General features: G+C 34.6%; 1 protein-coding gene across 4 annotated transcripts in view; it reads right to left on the bottom strand.

The window, feature by feature from the left end:
• Window positions 1-26282, bottom strand: part of PTPN3 (protein tyrosine phosphatase non-receptor type 3) — a 294046-nt gene that overhangs the window by 35781 nt on the left and 231983 nt on the right. For all 4 annotated transcript variants that reach the window (XM_031969204.1, XM_031969218.1, XM_031969227.1 and 1 more), the window contains exons 15-19: window positions 21944-22124; window positions 21226-21303; window positions 18918-18974; window positions 15118-15274; window positions 10558-10721 (exon numbers count right to left, since the gene is read on the bottom strand). In XM_031969204.1, coding sequence (XP_031825064.1) covers window positions 10558-10721; window positions 15118-15274; window positions 18918-18974; window positions 21226-21303; window positions 21944-22124 — 637 coding nt within the window. The remainder of the gene's footprint in view (window positions 1-10557; window positions 10722-15117; window positions 15275-18917; window positions 18975-21225; window positions 21304-21943; window positions 22125-26282) is intronic.

The raw sequence follows: 26282 nt of genomic DNA, 5'->3' as shown, positions 1-26282 counted from the left end.
ATTCCCAAAAAGAGCTGCTATTGCTTTTGCTTCATTTCTCAAACTCTTGTCATCTGACTTCCAAACCCATCATTCAAATGAAACTTTTTTCTCTGAGGCTAAATTTGTGGTCATATTTGTGGTTTTCTCAATCAATCTTGATCCTCCTTGACCTTTCTGTAGATAATGGTAACAATTCCCTTCTCCTTTTACCCTTGGGTTTTGCAACACTGTTCTTACTTGTTTGAATGATCCTTGTCAGTATTCTTTATTGGATCACCTCTCTCTATCTCTTTCTTCCTCTATTCCACTTCTCCCTCCTTCTATCCATTTCTCTATCTCCAATTTTATCAGCTTTCATGGAATTATCACAGCTATACACTGAGCCCTCATCTCTCTTTGTCTCTTGATCTGCAGGTCCATGCAACTCTTGCCAAACAACTCTACCCAAACATGATGAGGACTACTCTGGTTTCTCAAATTCAACATGTCCAAAATGGAACACATTACAGAATCACAAAAAAACAGAATTAGAATTGGAAGCCTTTGCAAATGAGAAAAATAAGGAAGTGCAATGGATGGAATGCTGGATCGGGAGTTAGGAAGATCTGAGTTAAAATATAGCCTCAGCTACTAAATGAGTAAACCTGGGTAAGTCACTTAATCTGTTTATCTCACTTTTCTCATTGTTAAATTGAGGATAATAATTGCACCTCCCTCCTTGTGTTATTGTGAGGATCAAATGAGATAAAAATTATGAAATACTTGATATGCCTATTGCCTGGCACATAATAAGTATTATATAAATGTTAACTTATCATTGTAGTATTATTGTTAGAGATTAGATGACTTGTCCAAGTTCAAACAGCTAATAAATAATTATCTAAGCTGGGAATGAAATCCATGTCCTTTTAAATCCAAATTCTTCACTCTTTCCACTATGCTACATTGCTTCTTATCTTCCCCCTCAAACTCATTCTTCCTTGAAATGTCTTCATTTCTTCTGAGGTTATTACCACTCTTCCCAATATCTAGATTTGCAAGTTGAAGTCATTCTTGACTTCTTTTTCATTTTTATCCTCATACATATAAACAGTTGTCAACTCTTGTCAATTCTACCTAAATAATATCTCTTCCAACAATGCTTTTCTCTTTACCCACAGAGACCACTATTCTAGTTCAAGCTTTCACTCTCTTGTTTGTACTGCTATTCCCCTCTTCCTGTCTTTTTTCTCTCCAATTCTTCCTTTACACAGCTGCCAAATCAAAATCTGAAAACATAAGCTTTGACTATGTCCTTTCACTACTGAAAAACCTCTTTATTACTTCTAAAATAAAGATAAAAATCTTTAACCATTTGAAGTCTTGTACAATCTCATGGTCACGGACATTTTCAGGCATATTTCATATTATTTTCCTCCACACATTCCTTATATCTGTCATATTGATCTATTATTTGTTCCCAGAACTAGGTATTCCTTTAAAAAAAAAAAAAAACTTCTGTCTCCACATGAAAATAAATGTTTTCACTTCTATTTAAGTCCAGTTCAGATGTGATTTTCTACATGAACCACTTCCTCTTTCTTTTGGTTATAAGTACCCTATCAATTTCATCAAATTATATTATATTTATTCATTTGCTGCATTCTCTGAGTAGAATGTAAATTCCTTTAAAGATAGGGATTCTATAGTATCTTTCACACAGGGAAGCATTTAATATTTGCTGAATTAAGTTGTGTGTGTGGGAAACAGAACTGGAATTTACAGTGTGAAAACAATATGGGGATGTTGATAATTAGATAGTTAGCCAAACATCTGTCTTAATTGTTTTATCATATATCAAAGATCCCATAGAATCAATGAACTTGCTTTTAAAAAAATATTCTGATAATTGTGTTTCGATATACTTCAAAAGCAGGTAGGGGGTTCAGAACACTTCCTGGAGTCAGAAAGATTCATCTTTATGAGTTAAAATTTGGCCTTAAGCTTTTATCAGCTGTACGACCCTAGTAAAGTCACCTACTCATTTGCTTCAGTTTCCTCATCCATAAAATGAGAATGGAGAAGGAAATGGCAAACTACTCCTGTATGTCTGTCAGGAAAACCCCAAATGGATCAGGATGAGTCAGACATGACTGAAATGACTGAACACAATAACAACCTTTCCATTCTTCTTACAACTTTACTCCCTAACTTTTACTCTGATCCAATGGCTTTGATTCCTGACTGTTCTACAAAGAGGTTGTCCTGAGGGAAAGGAACACTCTCTCTCCTTTCTGACTACCTTCCTTACTTGGTAAGTCCCAACTAAAATCCCACCTTTCACAGAGAGGCTTTTCTAACACTTCTTAATTCTTAAATTAATAAGTAAATTATTAATTAAATTAATAATTAGTTCTTAAATATCTTAATCAGTTCTATTTATCCTGTGTATAGCTTGTTTTGAATATATGTGTTTGTGTGTAGTCTCCTCCAATTGATTGTAAGCTCTTGGAAGGCAGGGACTGCTTTGCCTCTTTTTGGGTCCCCAGCACTCAGCATGGTGCCTATTCAATTGTAGGCACATAAAAATGTTAACTGAATTACAAAACTCTTTTACTGCTTCCTCTGGTTGAAGACCCTTCTCAATTTCCTTAAATTATTGGAGTATCTGATGAATTCTCCCAATAGAATGTAAACTCCTTGAGAATGGGGACTCTATAATGCCTTTGCTGAACTGAATTGTGATAAAGTAACAAGTAAAAGGAACAAAAGAGAAAAAGGCATAAAGATCCTATACTCAGGAAATGGCTTCTATAGATTGAATACAAATTGATTGTTTTGAAGTAAGAGTGAGTATTTGTGATTCATATGACCTTTGGTATATCTTAATAACTTATGATTCAGTCTTACAAATAAGCAAGACTACCCACTCCTACTTGTTTTTTTTTTTTTTTTTTTTTTTAATCTTCTGTCAACCATCTTCTGCACTCCAAAGTTAACTTGAGAGAGATGGAAACCAGCATGAAAAATGGAAGCTGTGTTTCAATATGCTTTGCCATTTAGATCATTTTTAGAAATAGAAGTAAAGTGAAACAAATGAAATGGAAGATCCCACTTCAGGTTTTAGATCTACTATCTACTGTAACCTTAGGCAAATTATTTAATCTTGCTGAACCTGTTTCCTCATCTAGAAAATGGGAGATATTTGAGCTGACTGCCTCACTAGAGATCAAAATATTCTCTACATTGCAAAATGCTACAGAAGCATGAGTTGATAATAGAGTATAAATTGGTTTAATTTTAAAATATACAACACACCTGTTTCAAAATTCACCAATCAGAATTCTATCTTGAAGGAATTAATCAATTTAGTTCCAAATTAGCTCTTTAAAAAAAAACCCAAAATTTCCTTGGTCTCTCTTCCTGCTGAAACTTGAATTTGGGGGGAAGCTAAGTAGTATGTGGATAGAGGGCTGGGTTTGCAATGTGGAAGAGATCTCTAAGTTCAAATCTAATCTAAGACACTTATTAACTGGGTGATTCTCAGCAAGTCACTTTACCCTGTTTGCTTCAGTTTTCTCATCTGTAAAATAAGCTGGAGAAAGAAATGGCAAACCACTCCAGTATCTTTGCCAAGAAAGCCCAATTAGGGTCATGAAGATTCAGAAGTGATTGAAAATGACTGGAATTTGAAAGCTCCATCTTTCAACTTTCCTTCTTCCTGTTCTTGTTGCCAGCCAGGGGTGACCAGCTGCTTCAACTCTGTACTGGAATTAAACTCCAGGAATCATTTAGAATTCCACAATGGCATTTTTTCTTTTTTTTTCTTTTTGCAAATTCAACAAAGATTGTTTTGATGTAAGGGATAGAGATAGGGCTGGATCTATAATTGGTAAGTATTGGCAACTCCCAGATGAGGAAACTCCCCTCTACCCATACAAGTTGGTCCCTTCTCTGCCAGTCATAATCTTAGTGACTTAGCGTACTGAACAATCAAGCAACCTGCCCAAGTATGTGTACATAGCTGGACTTGAATGCAGTTCGAAAGCCCAATCTCTACCCACCATACCATTTTGTCTCTTATGCCAATGCAACAGTTATTAAAATGAGTAACAGCATTAATTTAGGAGAAGAGAGAAGTAAATCTAGGCATAAACTATCAATTTCTTATCTGTAAAAGAGGGTGTCAAAAGCCCTACAACATTCCTCTTTCCCATACACCAGATTAAATTACAGTTAGGAAATATTTAATAAAATACAATAAAATAAATACAATACAATACAATAAAACACAGATAATGTTAACATGTGGTTTTCTAAGTCAATACACAGCCTTCAGGGATCCTTCTGGATTAATGGTTCCCAATTCTATTTGAGTTTAATGCCACCTTATAAAAACTATCCCATAGCAATGTCACTATCAAGCACATAAAGGAACAAGCCTTGATAGGAAAGCAGTTGGTTCCTCAGCTTTGTGTGTTAGAATTTTATAATTAACTGCTCTGTAGCTCTTGGGGTAAGACATCTAGAAGAAGATAAGCTCAAGAAATGGATTGCAATTAGAATGGGAAATATTCTTTTTTTTTTTTTTTAAGACAATAGAATTAACTTTGTGACTTCCCTAGAGTCACACAGCTAGTAACTGTTTGAGGTTAGATTTAAACTCAGGTCCTCTTGACTTTGGAACCAGTGCTCTACTCACTGCACTACATAGCTGTCCTGGAAAGCATTCCTAAAGGTCACCTTATCTAACCTCATCCTTGCCAGACATGGAAGAATAAATCCAGAGAGGTAAACTTACTTTCCCAGGGTCACCATGATAATACTGGCTTTGTCCTCTAACATTTTCTAACAGTCTAAAGTTAGCACTCTTAGCATTGCACCGTAATGGAGAAAAGCTTGTTGAGCATAATGGAAACATTCAGGGGAAAAAATAGGAGTAAGATCTTTGATCACAAAGAAAAAAATGTTGGTCTTGTAGTATTATTTTATTGTCATATTTTAATTTTTTAACTTCTTTTTGAGTACAGAATGGTATATTGTCTTTTGTTTATTTATTATTATTGCTCATATTTTATTACAAGGCTTCCACTCTTTAAATATTTTATGTTCTGGATCCTCATGTATTTGCACAGAAAGCATCCATAAATGCTCAATGAATTATTAAGAAAACAGAATTCACATAAAGAAGTCTGCTTCAAATCCAGCTTCACTGGACTATATTTTTGCTTAAAAAAGAGAGAGAGAATCCAAGTTTTATTTTTGTAAACAACATGTTTGCTTCATTTGTAATAAATCAAAAATCTATCACATATGGAAAACAAATCATTATTACCTTAAAAATAAATATAGGCAACGATTATGTAAAATCTGCCTACTTCAAAGGTTTCCTCCAATGCTTTGAAAAAGTCAATATGATTGATGTAGGTATTGCTTCTACCAAGACAGATCACTATGATCTCCCAAAAGGGAGCCAGTTTAAGGAAGAGAACATTGGAATCAAAAGACCTGGGGGGATTCAAATTCTGTGTCTGATACTTATTAGCTACTATAAAATTATAGCTACATTGGTCAATTCCTTTAAGTTTCCCAGACTTGGGTTTCCTCATCTGTAAAATGAAGGGGCTGAATTAAATAACCTTGGAGACTCCTGGAAGTTCTAGATATGTATGATCCCTTTCCTATCATTTTAATGCATATTTTCACATAATTCCTTAAGAAACCCACCTAGCACTCCAGAAACATTTCTCTTATTCTCTAATGTTTTAAGAGTACCAATGAACCAAATGGACTCCCTGTTGTCGATTACCAGGCCACGTCCTCTTCTAGTCATATGTCTTCCTTTATTATCTTATAATATATCACATGTACACATATATTCCTATATTATTTCCTTAATCTTGCGTGTGAGCAGCTGGGAACAATCTGTTCCTCTTATATGCACAATATTTGTCACCCCAGTGCCCTTTGAGTTATTTCAACTTTTAGTTTTGAGATTTTGGTTATTAACTTGGTTTATAAAAATATATCATCCTTGGGAGAATACTAGTGCTAACAAAATGGTCTCTTGTAACAGTAGGCAGTTTGGGAGCATATGAAGCATGCAACCATTTCTCCAATGCACTCTTGGGATCAATCCTGGGCCCAGATTAGTACCCATCTGCATCTTCATGGTAAAACACGAACCGTAATATAGCTAATATACAAACATGGATGGTTATTATCCAAAACACACACACTGATTAACTAATTCAACAAGCTGCTGATATGTCTGCATGCCATCATCTAGATTTTATTAAACAGTTTATGTAAAAATGAAAAAAAAATCATTCTTCTCTCACAGGCTGTATAAAAATTGGCAGGACAGTAGATCTGGCCTGTGGGTTATAGTCTGATGATCCTGAGAAGACCATGAACACATTTTATCACATTTTATTTTATCTAAGTGAATGGTTAGAGGTAGCTGGCTACTGTGGAAGAGTGATTGAACTTAATGTCAGGAACATCTGGTCTTAAATACTACCTCTGAAACTTACTGGCAGTGTGAATATGGATGATTCCCTTATTTTCTCTAAGCCTCAGTTTCCTCATCTGTAAAATCTGCGAAATGGGAGGCAATGAGGAGAGCAAATAGGGGTTGCTCTTGGACTAAAGAAGAGTTCAAGTCTTCCCCCGATACAAGATGACTATGTAACCAGAAAGATTACAAATTACAAACAAAGCACCAATGGAGGAAGTTTTACCGGAAATTATTAAAAAGAAATGGAAAAGGATCATGGAGAATAGGAAGGTTAGCACAGAGATTTTTTTTTTAAAAAGGAAAGGGGGAATCTATAAACTTGAGGCTATATTTTCATTAGCCTGATTGATTCCCTAATAAATTCTAGAACAGATCATTAAAAAGATGATTAGCAAATATCTTCAAAAGGAACCAGTGACTAAAAAGTTCTTCAAGAACAGATCAAGTTGGATTTACCTCATGTCCTTTTTTGAAAAGGTTATTCAACTAGTATATGGAATAATGTTGAAGATAACATCTACCTTGAGTTAGCATTGGATAAAGCACCTCATAATATTCTTGTGGAAAAGATATAGAGAGATGTCAACTAGTTAATGATACAATAAAATGAATTTTGAATAGACTGAATGACAGGACTCAAGTATAATTGTGAGAAGAACCTTCATCTTGTCTATCAAGGGTTAAGTTTCCATCCATCCATCCATCCATCTATCAATAGAGTGCTGGGCACTCTGTTCAATTTTATTTTTAAATTTCTAACATGAGTTTTCTTTTCTCTATTTGCAGGGTTACCACCCTTTAAGTTCTAATTTTATAGTTAACCCCATCACATCACAACATTGCCCATGCTGTTTCAGTATATTACAGGTTGTTGTGAGAAATTGAATGGAAATTGGGGGTGGGGGGGAAAGGAGAAGGGAGGGGATTATAGAAGATGCAGATGACACAGAAAAAGTTTAGAAATTCAGAAGTGCATAAAATATATGTATAGTATTTTTACTTAAAATTGACTTACCTCTAGCCTTTGACACAAATTTTTAACCCAAATTTTACAATAAGGTACTGTCAACACCTCATAAAAGAAAAAGGAAAAATTCAGACTTTTTTGGTACGAAGGAAGGATCAAAAAATTTTACACACATTTTCCAGATCGAGAGGACACTACGGTACCCCTTATCTTGGAGACATGAAAAGGATATCTGTATCTTGCATATTAACTATTTCTCTGACTCAACTCTCTAATTTATCCTCAATACACCTGGTACAATGATTTTCTTATCCTCAATACACCTGGTAAAAAGATTTCTGATCTTATTAGTTGCCTTTTCAATAACTTCCAGTGGTTTCCTCTTACTCTTAGGATCACATGCAAAAATGTAAAGCCTTTTGAAACATAGTATCAATCTACCATTTCAAATGCATACATACCTGCCCTTTAAACACTCTATGGTCCAGCAAAAATATCTTTCATTATGTTATCCCTCATTCATGTGATTCTACTCCCATTTCCAGATATCTTTGAACAGTGGTTCCCCATGACTTAAATGCAACCATTCTTCTCTGCCTCTTAGAACTCTGATTTTCTTAAAAGATCAGTCCAAAAGCTACCTTCTATATAAAATGTCTGTCCTGATTCCCCCAAAGTTGAATACATCCTCCCATTCAAATTACCTTATATTTATTTTCTAATTTATTCATGCATATAAATAACACATTGTTTTTCCCAAGAGGTACCAAGCTATGAATTCTCCTTCTTTATGAGATCTGGATTGACTGGCATCAAGTCCATAGTGAATTATCTTTTCAATTTCTTTAAAATCTTTAGGTACCAAACAATGACTTATGAGGGATGTAGCCAACATAAAAAAGCACAGGATAAAACAGCTGTCCCAGTTCCTTTTAGGATTTTAAGGAATCCTTACTCTACAGATATAGGTGACTGTTCTGCTACAACACCTTTCATAGGTGCACCTATCACGGTCCTTTCCATGACCCCTAGGAAACCTAGTTCTTGCTCCAATCAAGTTCCCCTAATTTCTAGCCAATCAGGGGAACTTCTTGTGCCTGTGTTGCCTTATTTAGCCTTCAGAAGAAATTCAGACAAAACGACCTTGGGAAATTTGAATGAAGAAGAGAACAGAGAAGGCTTCACAGAGGAAGAGGCACCTGAGCTGAGACTTGAAAGAAAAGGGAGAAACAAAGAAAACATATTCCAGGTTGGGTGATGGCAAGAACAAATAAATGTCCCGAGGCAAGTAAGACATGGTGAACAGCTAAGAAGTCCAGTTTAGCTAAATAAGGGCTGAGGGAAAGGAAAACAATGGTAAATAAAGCCAGAAGGATCAGCAGGTGCCAGATTAATGGAGGCTATCCTTAAACTGGCAAAAATGTGTATACTTTTAGCCTCTGGATGCTTTTGAACAAAAGAGTGACAGGTTCAAAACCCACACATTAGGAAGATTATTTGGGGCAGCTTTGCCATCTTCCTCTATAAGTCAGTGTTGCTCTTGGCTGCCATGTCTTTCCACTTGGCAATGAGATTTTGGCTGGATAAGACAATTTCTAGACTCTTTAGGGTTTCTCATTCTGTATTAAACATTTCTAGGAAATAGTAATAGAGCCAATATCCTTATGTTCATTTATTTCCCACTGACAATCAACAGCTTGTTTGAACAGGTTGGCCAAGCTGCTATAACTTCACGAAGTGCTGCCAGTGGAGTATTCTGATCTCAGCTTTATCATTCCTAACTGTGTGACCTTGGGCAGGTCACTTATCTATAAGCCACAGTTTCTTCAGCCTCTCCAAGCAGTCTTCAATCAATGACACTGGTCTCCTTTCTGTTCCTTGTTCATGACACTCCATTTTGGGAATTCTGTGCATTTTCTTTGTCCAGTCCCCTCAGCTGGAATCCTCTCCCTTTTTGGTTCTTTCTGAATTCCTTTATGCCTCAGCTAAAACCCTACCCTCTACAAGAAGGCTTTCCCAGTCTCTTTTAATGTGAAATGCCTTTTCTTTATAATTACTTTCAATTTATCATGTATGTATCTTGTTTGTACTTGGTTGTTTATGTGTCATTTCCTCCATTAGATTGTGAGCTCTTTGGGGAACAGGGATTATTTGTGCCTTTTTTTCTATCCCCAGGGCTTAGCACAGTAGCTGGCACACTGCAGGTACTTAATAAATGCTTAACAGAGAAAATGAGGTCTCTTCTTCCTCTTGTTTAACTGTTTCATAATATTGTACACATCAAATAGGTGATATTAAGTCCCCAAAACTGAATTAAATGTAAAATAGTTATAATGTCTGCAGTCCTTTACCTCACAAGGGAATTGTGAAGCTCAAATGAATAAAATAGGCTAAAAGAATCGAAACTTTTAAATGTTGTCTAAATGCCAGTTATTATTATGATTCTTCCTTTTGTACTTTCTTCTATTGCTCTTCATTTTATGAGCCTGAAAGATTCTTAAGCATGTTTCAATACCTGAATTCTTTGAAAGTCCTTCTTCCCTAATTCCTAACACTTTTTTTTTCTGACTACCTAACTATAAGAAAACAATAAAAAAGCAGTTAATTTCTTGAAGCCTGAAACCTAATCTATTTTAGGCTAATGGTCTAAAGCAGGGGTCCTCAAAATACGCCCAGGGGCCAGATGTGACAGCTGAGGACAATTATCCCCATCACCCAGGGCTATGAAGTTTCTTTATTTAAAGGCCCACAAAACAAAGTTTTTGTTTTTACTAGAGTCCAGCCCTTCAACAGTCTGAGGGACAGTGAACTGGCCCCCTATTTAAAAAGTTTGAGGACCCCTAAAGTGATATACTAAGAATAATCAGCCTTGGGCACAGAAATCATGAAATATTAGAACTATAAGGATTCTTCCACTATATGCCCTTGTATCCCTCAAAAAAATGTGTTTTTTTGGTGTTCTATACATGGAAGAAAAATCCTATCCTACTTATGACTACATTATTGTTAGTTTAGTAGTGAGTGTATAATTCTGATAGCTAAGGCAGAACTGACTCTGGCTTGAGGCTAAGGATTAATTTTGTCCAATACAACACTGGGCGTCTCTTACCTCAAATTGAATAAGCACAGTCCCACTTTCTAGGCCTTCCTTTAGTTGTTCTATAGATTCTTCTAAAGTGTTGTCATATTTTGAATTCATAGGGAGAATGGACTCTGGGAAAAGCTGACAATTTATTTCGTCTTCCGACTTGGCTTCAGCAAACGAATGGACAACTATAAGATACAAAAATTAGAACATTTTGTTTCTGTAGTAAAAAATGACTCGTAATATTTTCCAAAACAAGGTTACATACAAACATAGAACAGTGATGGCTGTTTACAATTTTTCTTATATGTAATTTATTAAATGGTAACAGAACACAATTAAAGAACAAAATTAAAAAATAAAAAAAAATTATGGTATAAGAATAAGTGAAAGACATACTACATCATGGTGATGTCTTGACTTTTTAGTGAACTGGAGGCACTGCTGTTCAAAGTTATCAGCATCATTTCCACTTCTTGAGTCATTCAAGCAAGTGGCAGGACAGAAGTCAAGGTGACAGATGCCCTAATTGCACACAAATGACAAACTGGCCTTGCCACTTTGTTCTATCATTGGTGACTCTTGTAGGTCTCATCCAAGGTTCAGTCTTGGATGCTCTGTTTTTTTCTTTCTACACTATTCCAGCTGTTGTGTCCTTCAGTGTCCTGCCACTAAACTTACTAGTTAGGTGACCATGAGTAAATCATTTAACCTCTTAAAGCCTCCGTTCATTTTTAGTAAAATGGGGATGATAGTATATGCTACTATCTACATATTTTAGAGTTGTTGTGAGGATTGTGTAAGTTAGTGGATAGATAGATATAATTTCCACATCAGTACTTCTAAATTTGGCATTTCCCCTAAACTACATATTGCATTTCCAATTATCTGTATTACAAATGCATTTTTCATTTTCTCACACAAAAGAGATCTAAAAAACAATCCCTAACTCAAAAAGATTCTTAACATTTTCCCCTTAAATTAGTTAGTTCCCTATCCTTACTTCTATATACCTATTGAAAAATTATCACTCTCCTGTTCACCAAGCTTCTCTTAGTGAATCATCTCAATTGCCAAGTCCAATCATTTCCTCATAGAACAGATGTTAAGATTTAGAAGTATAAGAGGCTTTGTAGGTCAACTGCTTTCATTTTATAGATAAGGAAAACAGTCCCAAACAGTGAAGCCATAAGCTGAAAAGGAACAAGTCTGGGATTTGAAAACCAGGTCATCTAGCTTTAGAGTTTGTGATTCCTACTTTTCTAGTCATCCTATACTTGACTGTCCACCCTCTCTTTGTTGTTGTCCTTCAGTCACTTCTGACTCTTAATAACATCATTTCTTAGCAAAGATACTAGAGGATTTGCCATTTCTTTCTAGATCATTTTACAAATGGGGAACTTAGGCCAACAGGGTTAAGTAACTTGTCAAGCATCACATAACTGCTAAAGTCAGAAGTTAGATTTGAGCTCAGGAAGAAAAATCTTCCTAATTCCCATCCCAGTGTGCTATCTATTCACCATCTAGCTGCTACCATTCTACAACTACCATGAAGACCACAATTCAACTATCCTGTCTTGGACTACTTACAGCTCCTCAAATATAAAACTCCATCTTTCCCCTCCACGCCTTTGGATTGTCTGTCCCTCATGCCTAAAATGTTTTCCCTCCTTACTTCTGCCTCTTAATTGTTCTGTTTTCCTTTATTTTCACTTCCTATAATAGGGCCATTTTGGTCCTCTCCAGCTGCTAGGGCCTCCCTTCTTAAAATTACCTTCTATCTTCTCTGCACATATTTTCTATGTACTTAACATTATTCATGTTTTCTCTGTTGGAAGGTGAGCTCTTTGATGGAAAGGAGCAGGATTTTGCCTTTATCTTTGGATCTTAGCAAAAATGGCTGGTCCATAATAAGGGCCTAATAAATGCTCAATGATTGGCCAGTAACTGCTCTTTTCCTAGCAACACATTGCTTAAATCATAGCTTTATTCCTATTACTTCCAACATGATTAACAAGCAATGGCTTTCTAATATATATGAGAGGGAGGGAGAGAGAGACAGAGACACAGACAGATAAGAATTCAACCCCTTAGCATCTCATTCAAATTCCTTAACCAAATGAGAATGACCTACCAGCTTTGCAATCTTTTCTCTCCCCATTCTTCAACATGGACTTTCCATTCCTAGCTACAGTGAGTTCCTCGGGATTCCCCAAACAGGACTTGCATTTTTCGGCTGCTTTTCTTTTCTCAGCTAGATAGCTTAATCTCAGCTAGATTAAGCCTAACATTAGGGTTAATGTTACAATGCTAGGCCTGGAATCAGGAAGACTAGAATTCAAATCCTACCTGATAAATACTAGCTGGATGGCTCTGGGCAAGTCACTTAACCTGTTTGCCTTAAATTCCTTATCAGTAAAATAGGGATAATAACAGCACTTTTATTGGAAGGGTTGTTGTAAGGACCAAATGAGATAATTTTAAAGTATTTAGCACAGTGGCTGGCACACAGTAAGCACTACATAAATACTGGTTATTGTTGTCATTTTTACTAGTTATATAACCCTATGCAAGTCATTTAAATCTCTGTCTCCCTCAGTTTCCTCTTCTATAAAATGGGAGATAATGTTAGCAACTTCCTTCCAAGTTACATGTGAGGATCAAATTAATATAGGCTATATGTTTCACAAACCTAAAAACGCTGTATAAATATTAAATCTATATAATATGCCATATACACACATATATATAATAGTATGAACAACATATAAATACTAAATACATCATCATTTTGTTATGATCATTGTCATTTCCCCCTCTATTTCTCTCTCTTTGTATTATCTGAACCAAAGCTATCCTCCAAGGTCCAGCTGAAATATGATTTCCCGAAGCTTTCTCTGATTGTATCTTTTCATATATATGTGCTATCCCTTCCAGGAAGCTGAGTCTACTTTAATCTTTTCAGTGTCTCTCAAGGTTCTAGTAAGTGCCTAATGAATAACTGGCACATTTAAGTAATTTATGTCATTCCTGTTGTTTTAGAGTGAATAACAATCACTTATGAGTCAAGGTTGAAAACTGTCATTCATATGAATATAGGCAGTCTCAGCTTCCCTCCCCACAATGTGCTCTTAGAAATCATGTCAGACAAAAGAACAACTTAAAACATGTTTTCCCATGAGAACAACATTGTAAGTGGAATTTGGAATCTGGATCAAGGACTTTGCATCAAGCCATGTTTATGACAAACAGTATATTTAAAAAACAGATATATCTGCCATATACCTCATTAATCATTCAAAACAATAAAACCAGGCTTTAAATCCTCCTAAATGTGCACAGATGAACTGTATATATCAATTATACAAGAAGTCCTTGTACTATTCAGGACAAAATGTGCATGGGGAACATAATAATAAAGTATCATAAATTTTACCTAAAATATTTAATTAAGAATGATTTGGGGTGTTTTCTTAGAATCGACAGGTTTTATGGGGATGATTTGGGTGGCCCAAATTCTTAAAACTGTTGTCCAATAAAGTGTTAACTAATAAAATGTTTTCCTCTTGATATATTTTTTCTTGTCACAAATGGGTACAATTTAAAAGCCTTCTACTGATCTTTGACCCTCACTCAAAGTAGCAAATAATCAATGAACACTAGTAGTTATGGCCAACCTTTTGAGTTTGTCAACAAGTATTTACTACTATATGCCAGCAGGCACTGTGCTAAGTGCTAGGATACAAAGAAAGTTAAAACATAGGGTCCAAACATCTTGAAGATAGTCAATAAAAATTTTTGAAGCACAGAGATAGAGTATTGTATGAAAAGAACAAGGAAGCCATTATCAATGGCTATCAGGATTTTTTTTTTAAGCTATAAGAAGCCTGTAAACATAGGAAAAGGCCCAGATCAAGGTCAAGCAAAGTAATTACCCTTCATATCTCAAAAACTTCTTGATGCCATTGCCAAAATTAAGTGGGACCACTAGTCTATCCTTTTAGATTACCATTCTGTTAGGGTAAGTTTTCCTCTTCCATCTATGCTCACCCATCTCTTGGCTATATCAACTCCCTGTTTAGGCTTTCTCAACACAAACCAATTAGAATATAAAGGAATACAAAAAACACCCCCCATATATATATATATATATATATATATATATATATATATATATATATATATATATATATATAAATACACACACACACACACACACACACACACATGTACTATTAAGGAAGTTTCATAAAGTAATACAGAAAAATGCAATAGAGATTGATAATAAATAAATGGATAATATTGAAATAAAACAATACATTTTGTTTTCCTCCTCACTTTCCCTTTCCCTCCCCAAAAAACTATCAGGAAATGGCTTCCATTTTTTGGAATGGATGTCAATGTTAAATTTCCTCATAGTCAGTAAATGAGAACCATGATTCTTGAATAGTTGGTTCCTGTTTATAAGATGTTAAAATACCATGGAATTTAAAATATACTAAATTTATACATATAACATAGCTACTCTTTAGAGACAACACATTCTCATTTGCTAAATTCACTCCTATTCTTATGCTTAGTTACCTTTCCTTCTGATCAATAGTGCCAGTTCTCTTGTATGCGACTCCCGGCTGGCTTTGATAAACATCACTACTTGATCGTGGGTGTGCTCTGAGATGTCTCTGCCATTTATAAGTACTATTTGATCCCCTTCATTCAGTTTAGGAATGCATTTATCAGCCTGTTTCAAGATCAAAACAAAATTTATTAGGTTACTATAGCTACCTGCCTGGGTAATGAAGAAATACCATTTTCTTCTATGCTACAGTTTTGGGATGATGATCAAGAATTCACTATTCTCTTCATCAAGTATTCTTTGCAGACAGTATGGCTCAGTGGAAAGGACAGAGGATCAGAATTTAACTCTCCTTTGATACTTCTAACATCTCAGAGCTGTGACTTTGGGCAAGCCACTTCACCTCCTTGTGACTCAGTTTCCTCTTCTCTAAAATGAGTTGAGAAAAGTTGGCTTCAAAGGCTCAGTTCAAGATTTATGATTCTATGTATTAATAACTATGTTGAGAAGACTAAAATTCGAGGCTGTTCTCAAGTAGCTTCAAACAGAATTCAGCTAAAAAGTTATTAAAGTAAAACTATCAACTACACAGAAGGTCTATTTTCTCAAGGCAGCCAACATCCATTTATTACTATAATTACTAGCAAGCATTATTATCGTTCTGTTTCTATTCTTTTCAGAAAACCTTTTGTCCATATCCTCCCTTCTTATTAGTGACAGCAGCAATAGCAACAGCAAACATTTCAGTTACCTCATTCCATTTGCTAATAACATCAAGATGAGCTATAGATGAGACTAAAATTTAAAAGAACTGATAAGTTGGAGACAGAGAATATGATGTCATATGATTTGATCACTATTCAGCAAGAAAAAAGCAAAATGACTAATTTTTAGACAAAGATCTCATAAATTCTCCATCTGACAACATGAATGTTGTCCTTTAAAGGAATAATTTGGGGAAGCTATACACCTCCAACTATGGCATTACTGCATTAAACCCATTTGACTGTTCTGAAATCCTACTCGTGGCTAGTTTCCAAGCTGAAGAAGAAAATCAATATGCTTCTTTACCTTTAAAAAACAAAAAACAAAAAAAGAGCAATGTCCAGGGTAAGCAACTATCCTACTTGCTAGACTCTAAATATTTTTATGGCTGCTCCCCAAAAATAAAATCCACTCTTTGAAGATGACCTTTCAGGAACAACGAATATATTTCAAAAAAATATGATGCCAATGTTGATGGTGTTTTGAAAAAATGGTTTATGTTTCAGGCAGTGGTGATAGCACTGGGCTGTCTTTTCCAAAAACGAATAATTTAAGGAAACCAACATCTATTTTGTTAACTTGTGGTAGGCTTTAAAAAAAAAATAATAATGCACATGTCTGTTTTTTTTGGGTTTTTATACTACTATCACACCTTATTTGTTGGAATTTTAGGACCTTAGAATTGGTATTGGAAATAAGTGAACTAGTCACTTAATGGCTAATAAGGCAATTCAAACTTAGATGGCATAAATATCCCAGGGATCTGGCAAACTATGGTCTCAGAACAAGACCCACATTAAGACTTGGCTTAAAGTCTGTTTTTGGATAGCCAGTAGAGGTAATCATTTTAAAAGATATTTTTTAAATACAAAAAACCCCTTTGTTTAAAAATGTAAAAATCACTCTTAGCTTGGGTAGTACAAGTGTAAGAGGCTGATTAGATTTGGCTCTAAGGTCATAGTTTGCCAAACCTTAGTCTAGTCAAAGTTAGTTAATGGAGTTGGGACTAGAATCCATGCTTTTCCCAAACTTGTATCCCAAGTAGGCTTTAAGCCATTTAAAGCCAGGAATTGTATTTTAGGCCTTTTTTTTTTTTTTTTCAAACTCCCATTACATCTAGAATAATACTGGGCAAAAAATATGTGTTCAATAAATAATTATTTCAGTAAATCACAATGACTAATAGAAACAAATATAGAATACTTCATATTAGGAAGAAAAAATTCTTTAATTATGGTAGAAAAAGATCCTAAGGTATTAGTGAAACACAGGCAAAAGAACTCAAAATCAATGTTTTAGAGTTGTAAAACTATAGCTAAAGAGATCTAAGAAAAAATTAAAAATTAACACAATCAAAGACAGGATTATCTGCCCATTACACTATACTGTCAAGTAAATATAATGCTAGTATATCGGGAAAGGGAATTAGAAGAAAAAGAATCTTCCTTATGACCCACTTAGTAATTTTTGAGTCTTATTCTAGTTTCTCAGGAACCATGAAGATAAAGAGAGTTTAATGGGAATGTTGAGGGTTTTAATCCAAATGATTAAAAAAAAAAGGGTTAAGTAGTTATCTAAAAAAAAGAAGGGATTCTGTTCAAACTGGAGCAATGTTCTTTGGATTTCTGTTAACTACAAAATTGAGAAAGAACCATAAGAAAAAATAGGATTACATTGCTTAAAGAGTGAAGTTATTCAAAAATGAAGGGATTTTGTATAAATAATGACAATGTTCTTTGTATTTCTATTAAGGATAAAATATGCAAGATTTTGGATTTCCTCTAAGGATTATGACTGAATGGATCTGTGATTTCAGTAGCAATAGGAATTTCTAAGTGAGTAAACTTCCTTCACCAATGCGGGTCAGCATCTTCTCTGCAATTTATAGTCAAAAGAGTTAACTAGAATAGTGCTATCAAATTCAAATTGAGACAGGGGTCACATGAGGATCCTTGTGGGTCTCATAATGACTTAGAAAATCACATGTTGAGTTCATGTGTTTTAATGTATTAAATTTATTTTGTTAAATATTTCTCAATGACATTTTATTCTGTTTGGGGCCACAAAAGGGAATATTATGGATCACATATGGCATCTCTATTTGAGGCACTGGGATTTTGCTCAGGTCATATAATCCAAGTCTTTGAGGACCTACCACTATATTGCTTCTCATGTGCTTATCAAAAAAGCAGCAAAGTCTTAAATTTTCCATAACTTCTATTTTGACTAAATGGCAACAAGTCCCAAAATTTTGTCTGAATTAAAAAAATCTCACAGTTTAGTTTACACCTAGGCTTGTTTGTCTTTGAATATATATCTGTAGGTCATATCAAAATTCTCCTGCTGCAGCCCCAAAACCCTATATCAATAAATATTTTTTAAACTTCCCTGCTCCTTTCCTACTGCTACTTCCTTTCTCTATTCTTGTTAATCCAGCTAACTACCTTTTTTGTTATTTAATCTCTTATAAATCTTCTCCCCCAAAGTTCAAGCTGCTTGGAACAAATAACATTTTCCCTCACCCACCTTGTTCTGCCACCCACCACTAATCATTCTTTTACCTTGGGGATGTACATGGTAAGAATGGGAAGGATTAGACAAACTCTGCAACACAAAGCTGAATAATACAGGGTGCCCCCAAAATCTCAGCATAACTGTACTAAGACTTTTGTGTTGTTTGCGGGGGTTTGACATCTATGTTGAATGCTACTGCTTGCATGCACAGCAGAAGGACTTTAGGGCTCAGAATAACAAGATGGAGCAATTTTATTTTCAAGAATATAGTAAATAACTTCCTATTCAGACCATAAAGTTTATTAGCAATGATCTCTCTTGATATTGATAATCTTAGTGGTATACTGAAAAGGATACCCAACTAAAAAAAGTAAACAAGACTCTTTATCTTGATTTCATTCCTTATAAAGATAACATTCCTAAGCATTGTGATGTCTTAGGAATAATATTCTAAAGCATAGAAATCATACATTTGTGATAGGCTTTAAAAACATGAATCTGGGAAATAACATTTAAAATGTTGACTCACCGGTGACTCTGGACTGATCCTTGACACCACAAGAGGCATTTTCTGATCAACACCACCCTAGATGATTTTGTTAAATGAGAAGAAAAAAGTATTTCACATTAATGAAAACAAGTATAATGAAAGATTCCTAAATGCCATGGCTTAACTTTACTTCAGCAAAGTACAGAAATCAAAATTCTTCCTGAAAAAAGTTGCCAAGATTCTGATTCCTATTAAAATTCCTACACATACACCCTCACAAACACACTCTCTTTCTCTTTGTGTTGGACGGGAGGAGAGGATACAAATAAGGAATCCTTTAGTTCCCCAATATTTTCCCCATCCTGCTACATTCCACTATTAGTAGTTAATATAAATATTAGAATTTCCCCCTTTATAGGAGCTGTAATCTAAACATTTTCGAATACAATTTGGAACCAAGTCTATAAAACTATGCATTCCCTTTAATCCAGTAATAACACTACTAGGTCTATATGTCATAAAGATCAAAGTGAAAAGACCTATATGTACAAAAATATTTTAGCAGCTCTTTTTGGGAAGTGGGGGAATTGCTGAACAAGTTGTGGTACATGACTGTAATGGAATATTATTGTGCTATAAGAAATGATAAGCAGAATGGTTTCAAAAAAATCTAGGAAAATGTATGTTTACTGATGCAAAGTGAAGTAAACCAAACCGAACTGAACTGAAAGATCATTGTACACAGTAATAGCAATATTATAACAATGATCAACTGTGACATTCTTGATTACTCTGAACAAAACAGTGATCCAAGACAACTTCAAGAGATATAGTATAATGAGAATTTCTTCTAGGTATCAGATGAATTTCATGGCAGCTGGGATACCTTATAGAGGGGTATCAAACTCACAGACTGAAATATTCCATTTTTAACAAAATGTAATCCAAGTCAGTTCCAAAGGATTTAAGATGGAAAATGTTATCTACTTCTATAGAGGGAATTGATGAACTCTGAGTGTAGAATGAAGGGAAATTTTTTCACTTTCTGGAGTGTCATAGATGGATAGAAACAAGTAGACTTCTTAGTGGTAGTGCAACCAGTCTTATAAAGCAGGCTGGAAATCAGAGTTTAAATGCCAATCTATTTTACATTTTACATGAGCTACTTTAAAAGTTCTGACTGATGGAAAGAAAGTAGAATAATAATGACACATGGGGGATTTACTTCTGGTGTCTTCCCCTCTGTTATTTATTACCAATTTATCCTGCATATATAAAGTATCTGCATGCTGTCTCTCCATTAGACTGAAAGATCTTCAAAAACAGGACCTGTTTTTTCTTTTTTTTTTTTGTAGTGCTTGGTATAGAGCAAGGGCTTAGCAAATGCTTATTGATTGATTTTTTAGAAGGCTTTGGACAGGTGAAGGGCAACATGAGGGCATTGATGAATAGAGGGAAAAGATTCCAAGGGGAAGAGAAAGGTAAAGAAAGGGAGGTAAAAGTGTGATAAAGGGAGGTAAAAGTGTGATAAAGGCAAATTTCTTAAGCATTTACAAGTTTCTCTAGGGACCAATTGATTGACAAAGTAGGACGGCTAATCTGTCAGAATGATTGTTCTCAAACATAATCCTATTCATTTTGAAAGGATTTTATATGAGCATTCTTCTAACTGATTTCATGCAGAATTATGCAATACATTTCCTACTACTCTGGGAAAACAATGACTTTGCCCCTTGTGGCAAAAGGAAGAAATAGATTGTTTTCATATCACTTCTATCCTCTTGAAAGTAAGTCAACAAAAGAATCAATGACTTTTTAAATTCATTTTTATTTATTCATTTATTGTTTATTTATTGTTTTATTCATTTTTGTTCATTTAATATAATCTCTTTAGTTAATACTAAATTTAGTGACAATCATCAAAAAAATATTCCAGGTAATCTAGCAGGGCCACAGACCTAGTAAATGTCTAAGGCTGGATCTGAATTCAAGTCTCTTTATCTCCAAGCTCAGCACTCTACCCAGTCCAACATCTAGCTGCCTCTATACATATGTAACACAGAGCACTCCCTTTCAGGGGTTGAATTAATCAATCAATCAACAAATATTTATCTATTAAGCACCTACTTTGTGCCAAAAACCGATCTAGGCCCTAGAGATGATAATGCATGTAAAAAAAATGAAACAAACTCTGCCTTCAATAAACTTATATTCTGAAGGAATTGATTCCTTACCTTTAGCTAGAAGACACATTTCTAATGGAAAGTAATAATTCTAATTCCATTAAAAGTCTTGAAATGTTATGAAATTACCTATTATATTTATAGGAGTATGAATGCTACTCTACCTTAAGATTAAATCCAAATTTTCCATCTTCATCTGGAGTAATACACACCAATAGTAGATAACCATCGCCATCTTCATTCTGAAATAAATGTGAAAATTACAACAGTAGCTCATATAGATATAGATATAGTTTTAAAGTTTATAAAGTTTTCCATATATAAGAATCCTAAATGCAGTGCAAATATTATTTTCTCTGTTTTATGGGGGAGGCAACCGAGGCTAAGAGAAATTCAGGAACTAGCTCAAAATCACCTTGTTAATAGTTGTCAGAAATGTAGTTCAGTAATAATAGCCAGGTTAGCATTATATAGCACTCTAAGGTTTGGAAATTACTTTACAAATACTCTCTCATTAATAACCTTGGGAGGAATGTGCTATTATTGATCCCATTTTACAGATGAATAAATGGAAATTAATTGACCTGCTCAAGGTCATACAGCTAAATGTCTGAGAGCAAAGTCTTCCTGATTGTAGGGTACTATTCCCTGTGCCACACAGCTGCTGCAAACTCTATTTACATTATATAATGGTACGTATCAAGATGATCAATTATAGATAGGGTTGTCTCCCTTTGTCTAATCGTTACAATGATTAAATACTTTACAATGATAAAATAGTGATAATATACATTTTTCTGATAAAATATTTGAACCCTAAGCTATACAATTGGTTTATGCCTCCCCTCCCCATCAGAGTAAATTTGAGCTCCCTAAACTCACCTTATCACAGTAGTATTGATTAGAATCTTCTGTGAAGCAGCTTTTACTAACACTGGTATAGGTGTCTAAAAGTTGATGATCTACCCCATCAAGGGAACAGCAGCCTGAAGCATTTACAAGCTGAGATAAGGTACTAGACGATGTCTGAGTCTGAGAGTTTGGGCTGTCTTCCGATACATTCCTTAATTAAGAAATATTTTAATAAATAAATTATTAGTATTCACAAGAACACACAACACATGTATTCTGAATTACATTTACTTGTCACTGATTCCCCAAGGGAGTGAGTTTGGGAGTCATAATTCCTAGACAGGGAGTTACCTATTGCACAGAAAACCCTCAGATTATCCTTAAAAGCTGACACTGGGAGACTCCATGTACATTTGAGGAATTCAAATACCATTACTGCTTTGTTCCTTGGCCTAAGAGTAGAGCTAAGCCCCTTACTTTCCTAAGTGTTTCTGGGGAATCATTTTATCCTGATAAGATTCAGGAACTGTAGATAACTGTGGATAATGTGATATTCTTTCTTCTCCACCCCCCACTCCCCACTTTCAGAAGGGCCCTGGCTATAACTTCTCGAAAAAACAGTACGCTCAGCTGGCAGTTGTTTTTAAATTACCTTAACCAAACTAGTCTGGGCACGTATAATCACACAGGGGCTCATAAAAATGCCTCTATCCCTTCTGAGAATGACTTGTTTCTCTTCCCTCAAGTCCTCCTTTCTGGAAGACAGAATGATTACTACTCTTAAGTTGTTTGAGGCAATATGGAAAAGCTTGTTGTGTTCTGTATAGTTTGTACAAATTATTACTAAACAGTTGGCTAAGAAGATGGTTTTGGAGAAAGATCTTGTCTTCTTAATAGGAATGATGGGCTCTTGGCAAGGGAAAGAATGCATCTAATAAGAGTGCAAAGAATATATTTGGATGGCAGATATTAGAGAAACAAGAAGACTTTAAACTGACAGTGGAAGAAATAAAAATGGTCAGATGATAGTTATATATTACTATGTATGTAAATGTGTGACATTTATATTTTACTTATATATGTGTGTATACATACATTCTCTCTCTCTCTCTCTCTATCATATTATATATATATATATATATATATATATATATATATATATATATATATATATGATATAGAAGTGGTATTGTTGTAGGAATGTACTGCAAGATGTTCAGCCAGAGTGAATGCATGACAAGTTCAAAAAACTACTAGGAAGAAAAGGCAATTGTGATGAAAGAGTTGAACATGTGGTAGAATTCTTATCAAAAAGTAAAAAATAAAACCAACTCATCATTTCTTTACTTTCTTTGATACACTGATCTGACACATGAATAAATGTACCTTTCAGAAAGTAAGGAGGAGATTAATATCTGCTTTGTAGCTGATTCTCCATTAGATCTGATTCAGACCAAAATGGCTGGCAAAGGAAAATTACAAGAACCTTGGAGAAAGCAACAATGCCATCAGAGATATTTACATGATACTTCTGGAAAGATTTCAAAAAATTCAACAAAAATCAGCTATATTCCACAGATTTTTTTTTCAAAAGGAATGGTTAATGTTTAAGAATGAAATCCTAATGACCCAACCATAAATGATCCCAATGAGGAAGATGATAAAGAAGAGAAAAGAAGATGTGGCTCCACAGGGAAGTTTCTGATAACTTCAGATTTAAAAGGGGATGGAAAATTTAAAATGGAAGTAGGGGCACATAACCAAAGATGAATATGACATATCAATAAGATTAAAACCTAGAACAAGCACAGGCTTGATGCAAGTTCTAGGGATAACATAAAAGGATTTTTAAAAGCTGCAATGGGAGCAAGAAAAAAAAAAACTGAATACTGCTACTTGGAGATGGGACGATGTAAACAAATGACAAAGAGAAAATGATTCAATCCCAATAGTCAGAGACAACCTAACTATTCAAGTGGTATTTTATTCTGTTTTCTCCCTTCTCCCAAGTATAATCATCTTCATCTTGGAAAAGGCAGGAAAAATATAGTTAAACAGGAATTAAAACCAAAGAAAAGTAAAGAGCACCCAGCTGCTAAAAATGACTTTGTCCCTTGTCCCAAAAGGATTACATTCATGTATCAAAACAACTTGTAGATGTAATTGTTGAACTTCTAATGGTAATCTCTGAGAAACTTCTAATGGTAATCTCTGAGAAACAACTTGTACATGTAATTGTTGACCTTCTAATGGTAAAGGTCATTTCCACCCCATGAGGAGTCACTGGATTAAGATAATTTACGGAACAGAAATACACTACCCATAAAGGAAGGTGACAGTCTCATTGTGCTATGAGATCACATTTAAATAACTTGTTTCACTCTGTATCATGTTTAGGAAGGACACTGATAGCTAATAACTTTCCAAAGAAAGGCAATCAAAATATTAAGAAAATGAGAAAACATGTCATGAAGATAGGGGAAAGAAATTAAGGATATTTACTCTAGAACAGAAAAGACTGGGTGAGATGGGTGGGTTAGAATTTGTGTAGGGAAGCAATTTTCAAATATATGAAGGGTTAACATATGAGAGAGACCTTAAACCTTATTTTGCTTAGTTTCAGAGCAAAACAGGGATAAAGCGTAAAAAGCTGCAGGGAGACAATATGGGGAATAATTTCCTATTGATAAGATCTGTCTGAAAATGGAAGGATCTTCCCTGTGAAGTAATGAGTTCAGAGTCATTCAAGGTCTAAAAACAGGAGGCTATGAAACCATTTGATGTACATGTTTTAGCAGATCTAAATATTGCATAAGGAGTTGGAACTTAGACTTTTCAAGTCCCTTTCACTGTGGAGATTGACTAATTGATTTCAGCAGAAGAAAGCTGTTGTCTTCTTTTGCTCACTTTTAATTTCAAGCCTTTAGTGACATGTGATTTTCACCAGACCATTACTTATCTTTGTCTTCAAGAAGTCACTTGGAGTACAAAATTAATATTACATAGCATTTTGAAAGATTTACATATTCACTTTTATCTAGCAACTTTTAAAATCTCAAAACACTAAAATTTAATGAAAAAATATTGCATCACTATTAGAAGATACAAGAGAGGAATACAGTATTTGGCATTTCTAAAGTTTCTGTTCAGAAGGAGATTTATCAAAAATATCTATAAATCATTTAATCCAATATACTATATATCTTCATCTAGTTGTTATTTTTCAATTTAATCTAACTCTTTGTAACACTATTTGGGGTTTTCTTGGCAAAAATAGCAGGGTGGTTTACTATTTTCTTTTCCAGTTCATTTTATAGATGAGTAAACTGTAGTAAAAAGGGTTAGGCTCCTTGCTCAGTGCCCAGCGTCACATAATTACTAAGTATCTGAGGTCAGACTTGAAGATTCTGATTTAAAGTTCCAGATTTAAAAACTGGCATTCTATCCACTGCACCACCTAACTGCCCATCTTCATTTAATAAGAATAACAGAATCAAACATATGACATTTCATTTCAAGAATGAAAATACTTGAAACAATGGTCTGGGAAAGTAATAATTCTCCTTGACCATAGCATGATCAATTAAAAGCTAGAAGGGACCTTAGACATCCAACTAATATACAATTCTTACAGATGAGTACAATAGAGTTCAAGGTCATCTAAGAAAGCATCAAGGGCAGAATTTTAATCCAGATCTTCTGAATCTTGAGTCAATGGGCTTTCTCTTTTGCACTGCAGCTCTTTGACTCCCAGACTGGTCTTTCACATCTAGAGTACTGAGTTCCATTCTTAACATTATATTTTAATAAGATATCAATAAGCTAGAGGACTTAGTCCAATGAAAGACAACTATAAAAAGAACAGATGTAGAAACTTTGAAATATAAAGGCATGATTGAAGGAACTGGGATGATCATCCTAGAGAGTGAAGCATTGTGTACAATAATAAAAAGAGGAACAGCTCATATCGATGTAGAACTTTCCACAAAAGTTTCGAAGCAATTACATTTGTTCTGTGCAGTTCCGAAGCATAAAACCAGGACTATGGGATGAAAGTGGCAGAGAAGCATATTTGATTCAAGAAATTTGTACAAGGAAGCACTTTTAAACATAGCAGCCCAAAGACCCTTGAAGGATCTCCATGGCCCTTTCAGGAGGCCCATCAGGTCAAAGTGATTTTTACAATAACACTAAGATGATTTAATTTCTAACATGGTAAATATTGATAGATGTAACTCATTAATACAAAAGTTCTTAAGGGAGGTTTCCTCACTAATTTAAAGACTGTAAAGGGTTCCCTGAAAACAAAAAGTTTGAGAATACTGTAATAACAAATATAGTTGTTCAACAACAAAATGTTTGATTTCAA

This window comes from Sarcophilus harrisii, chromosome 1 (assembly GCF_902635505.1).
Source record: "Sarcophilus harrisii chromosome 1, mSarHar1.11, whole genome shotgun sequence".
Taxonomy (NCBI): Eukaryota; Metazoa; Chordata; class Mammalia; order Dasyuromorphia; family Dasyuridae; genus Sarcophilus; species Sarcophilus harrisii.
Note: the sequence above shows the minus strand (reverse complement) of the source record. Positions and strands in the feature narration are given on the sequence as shown.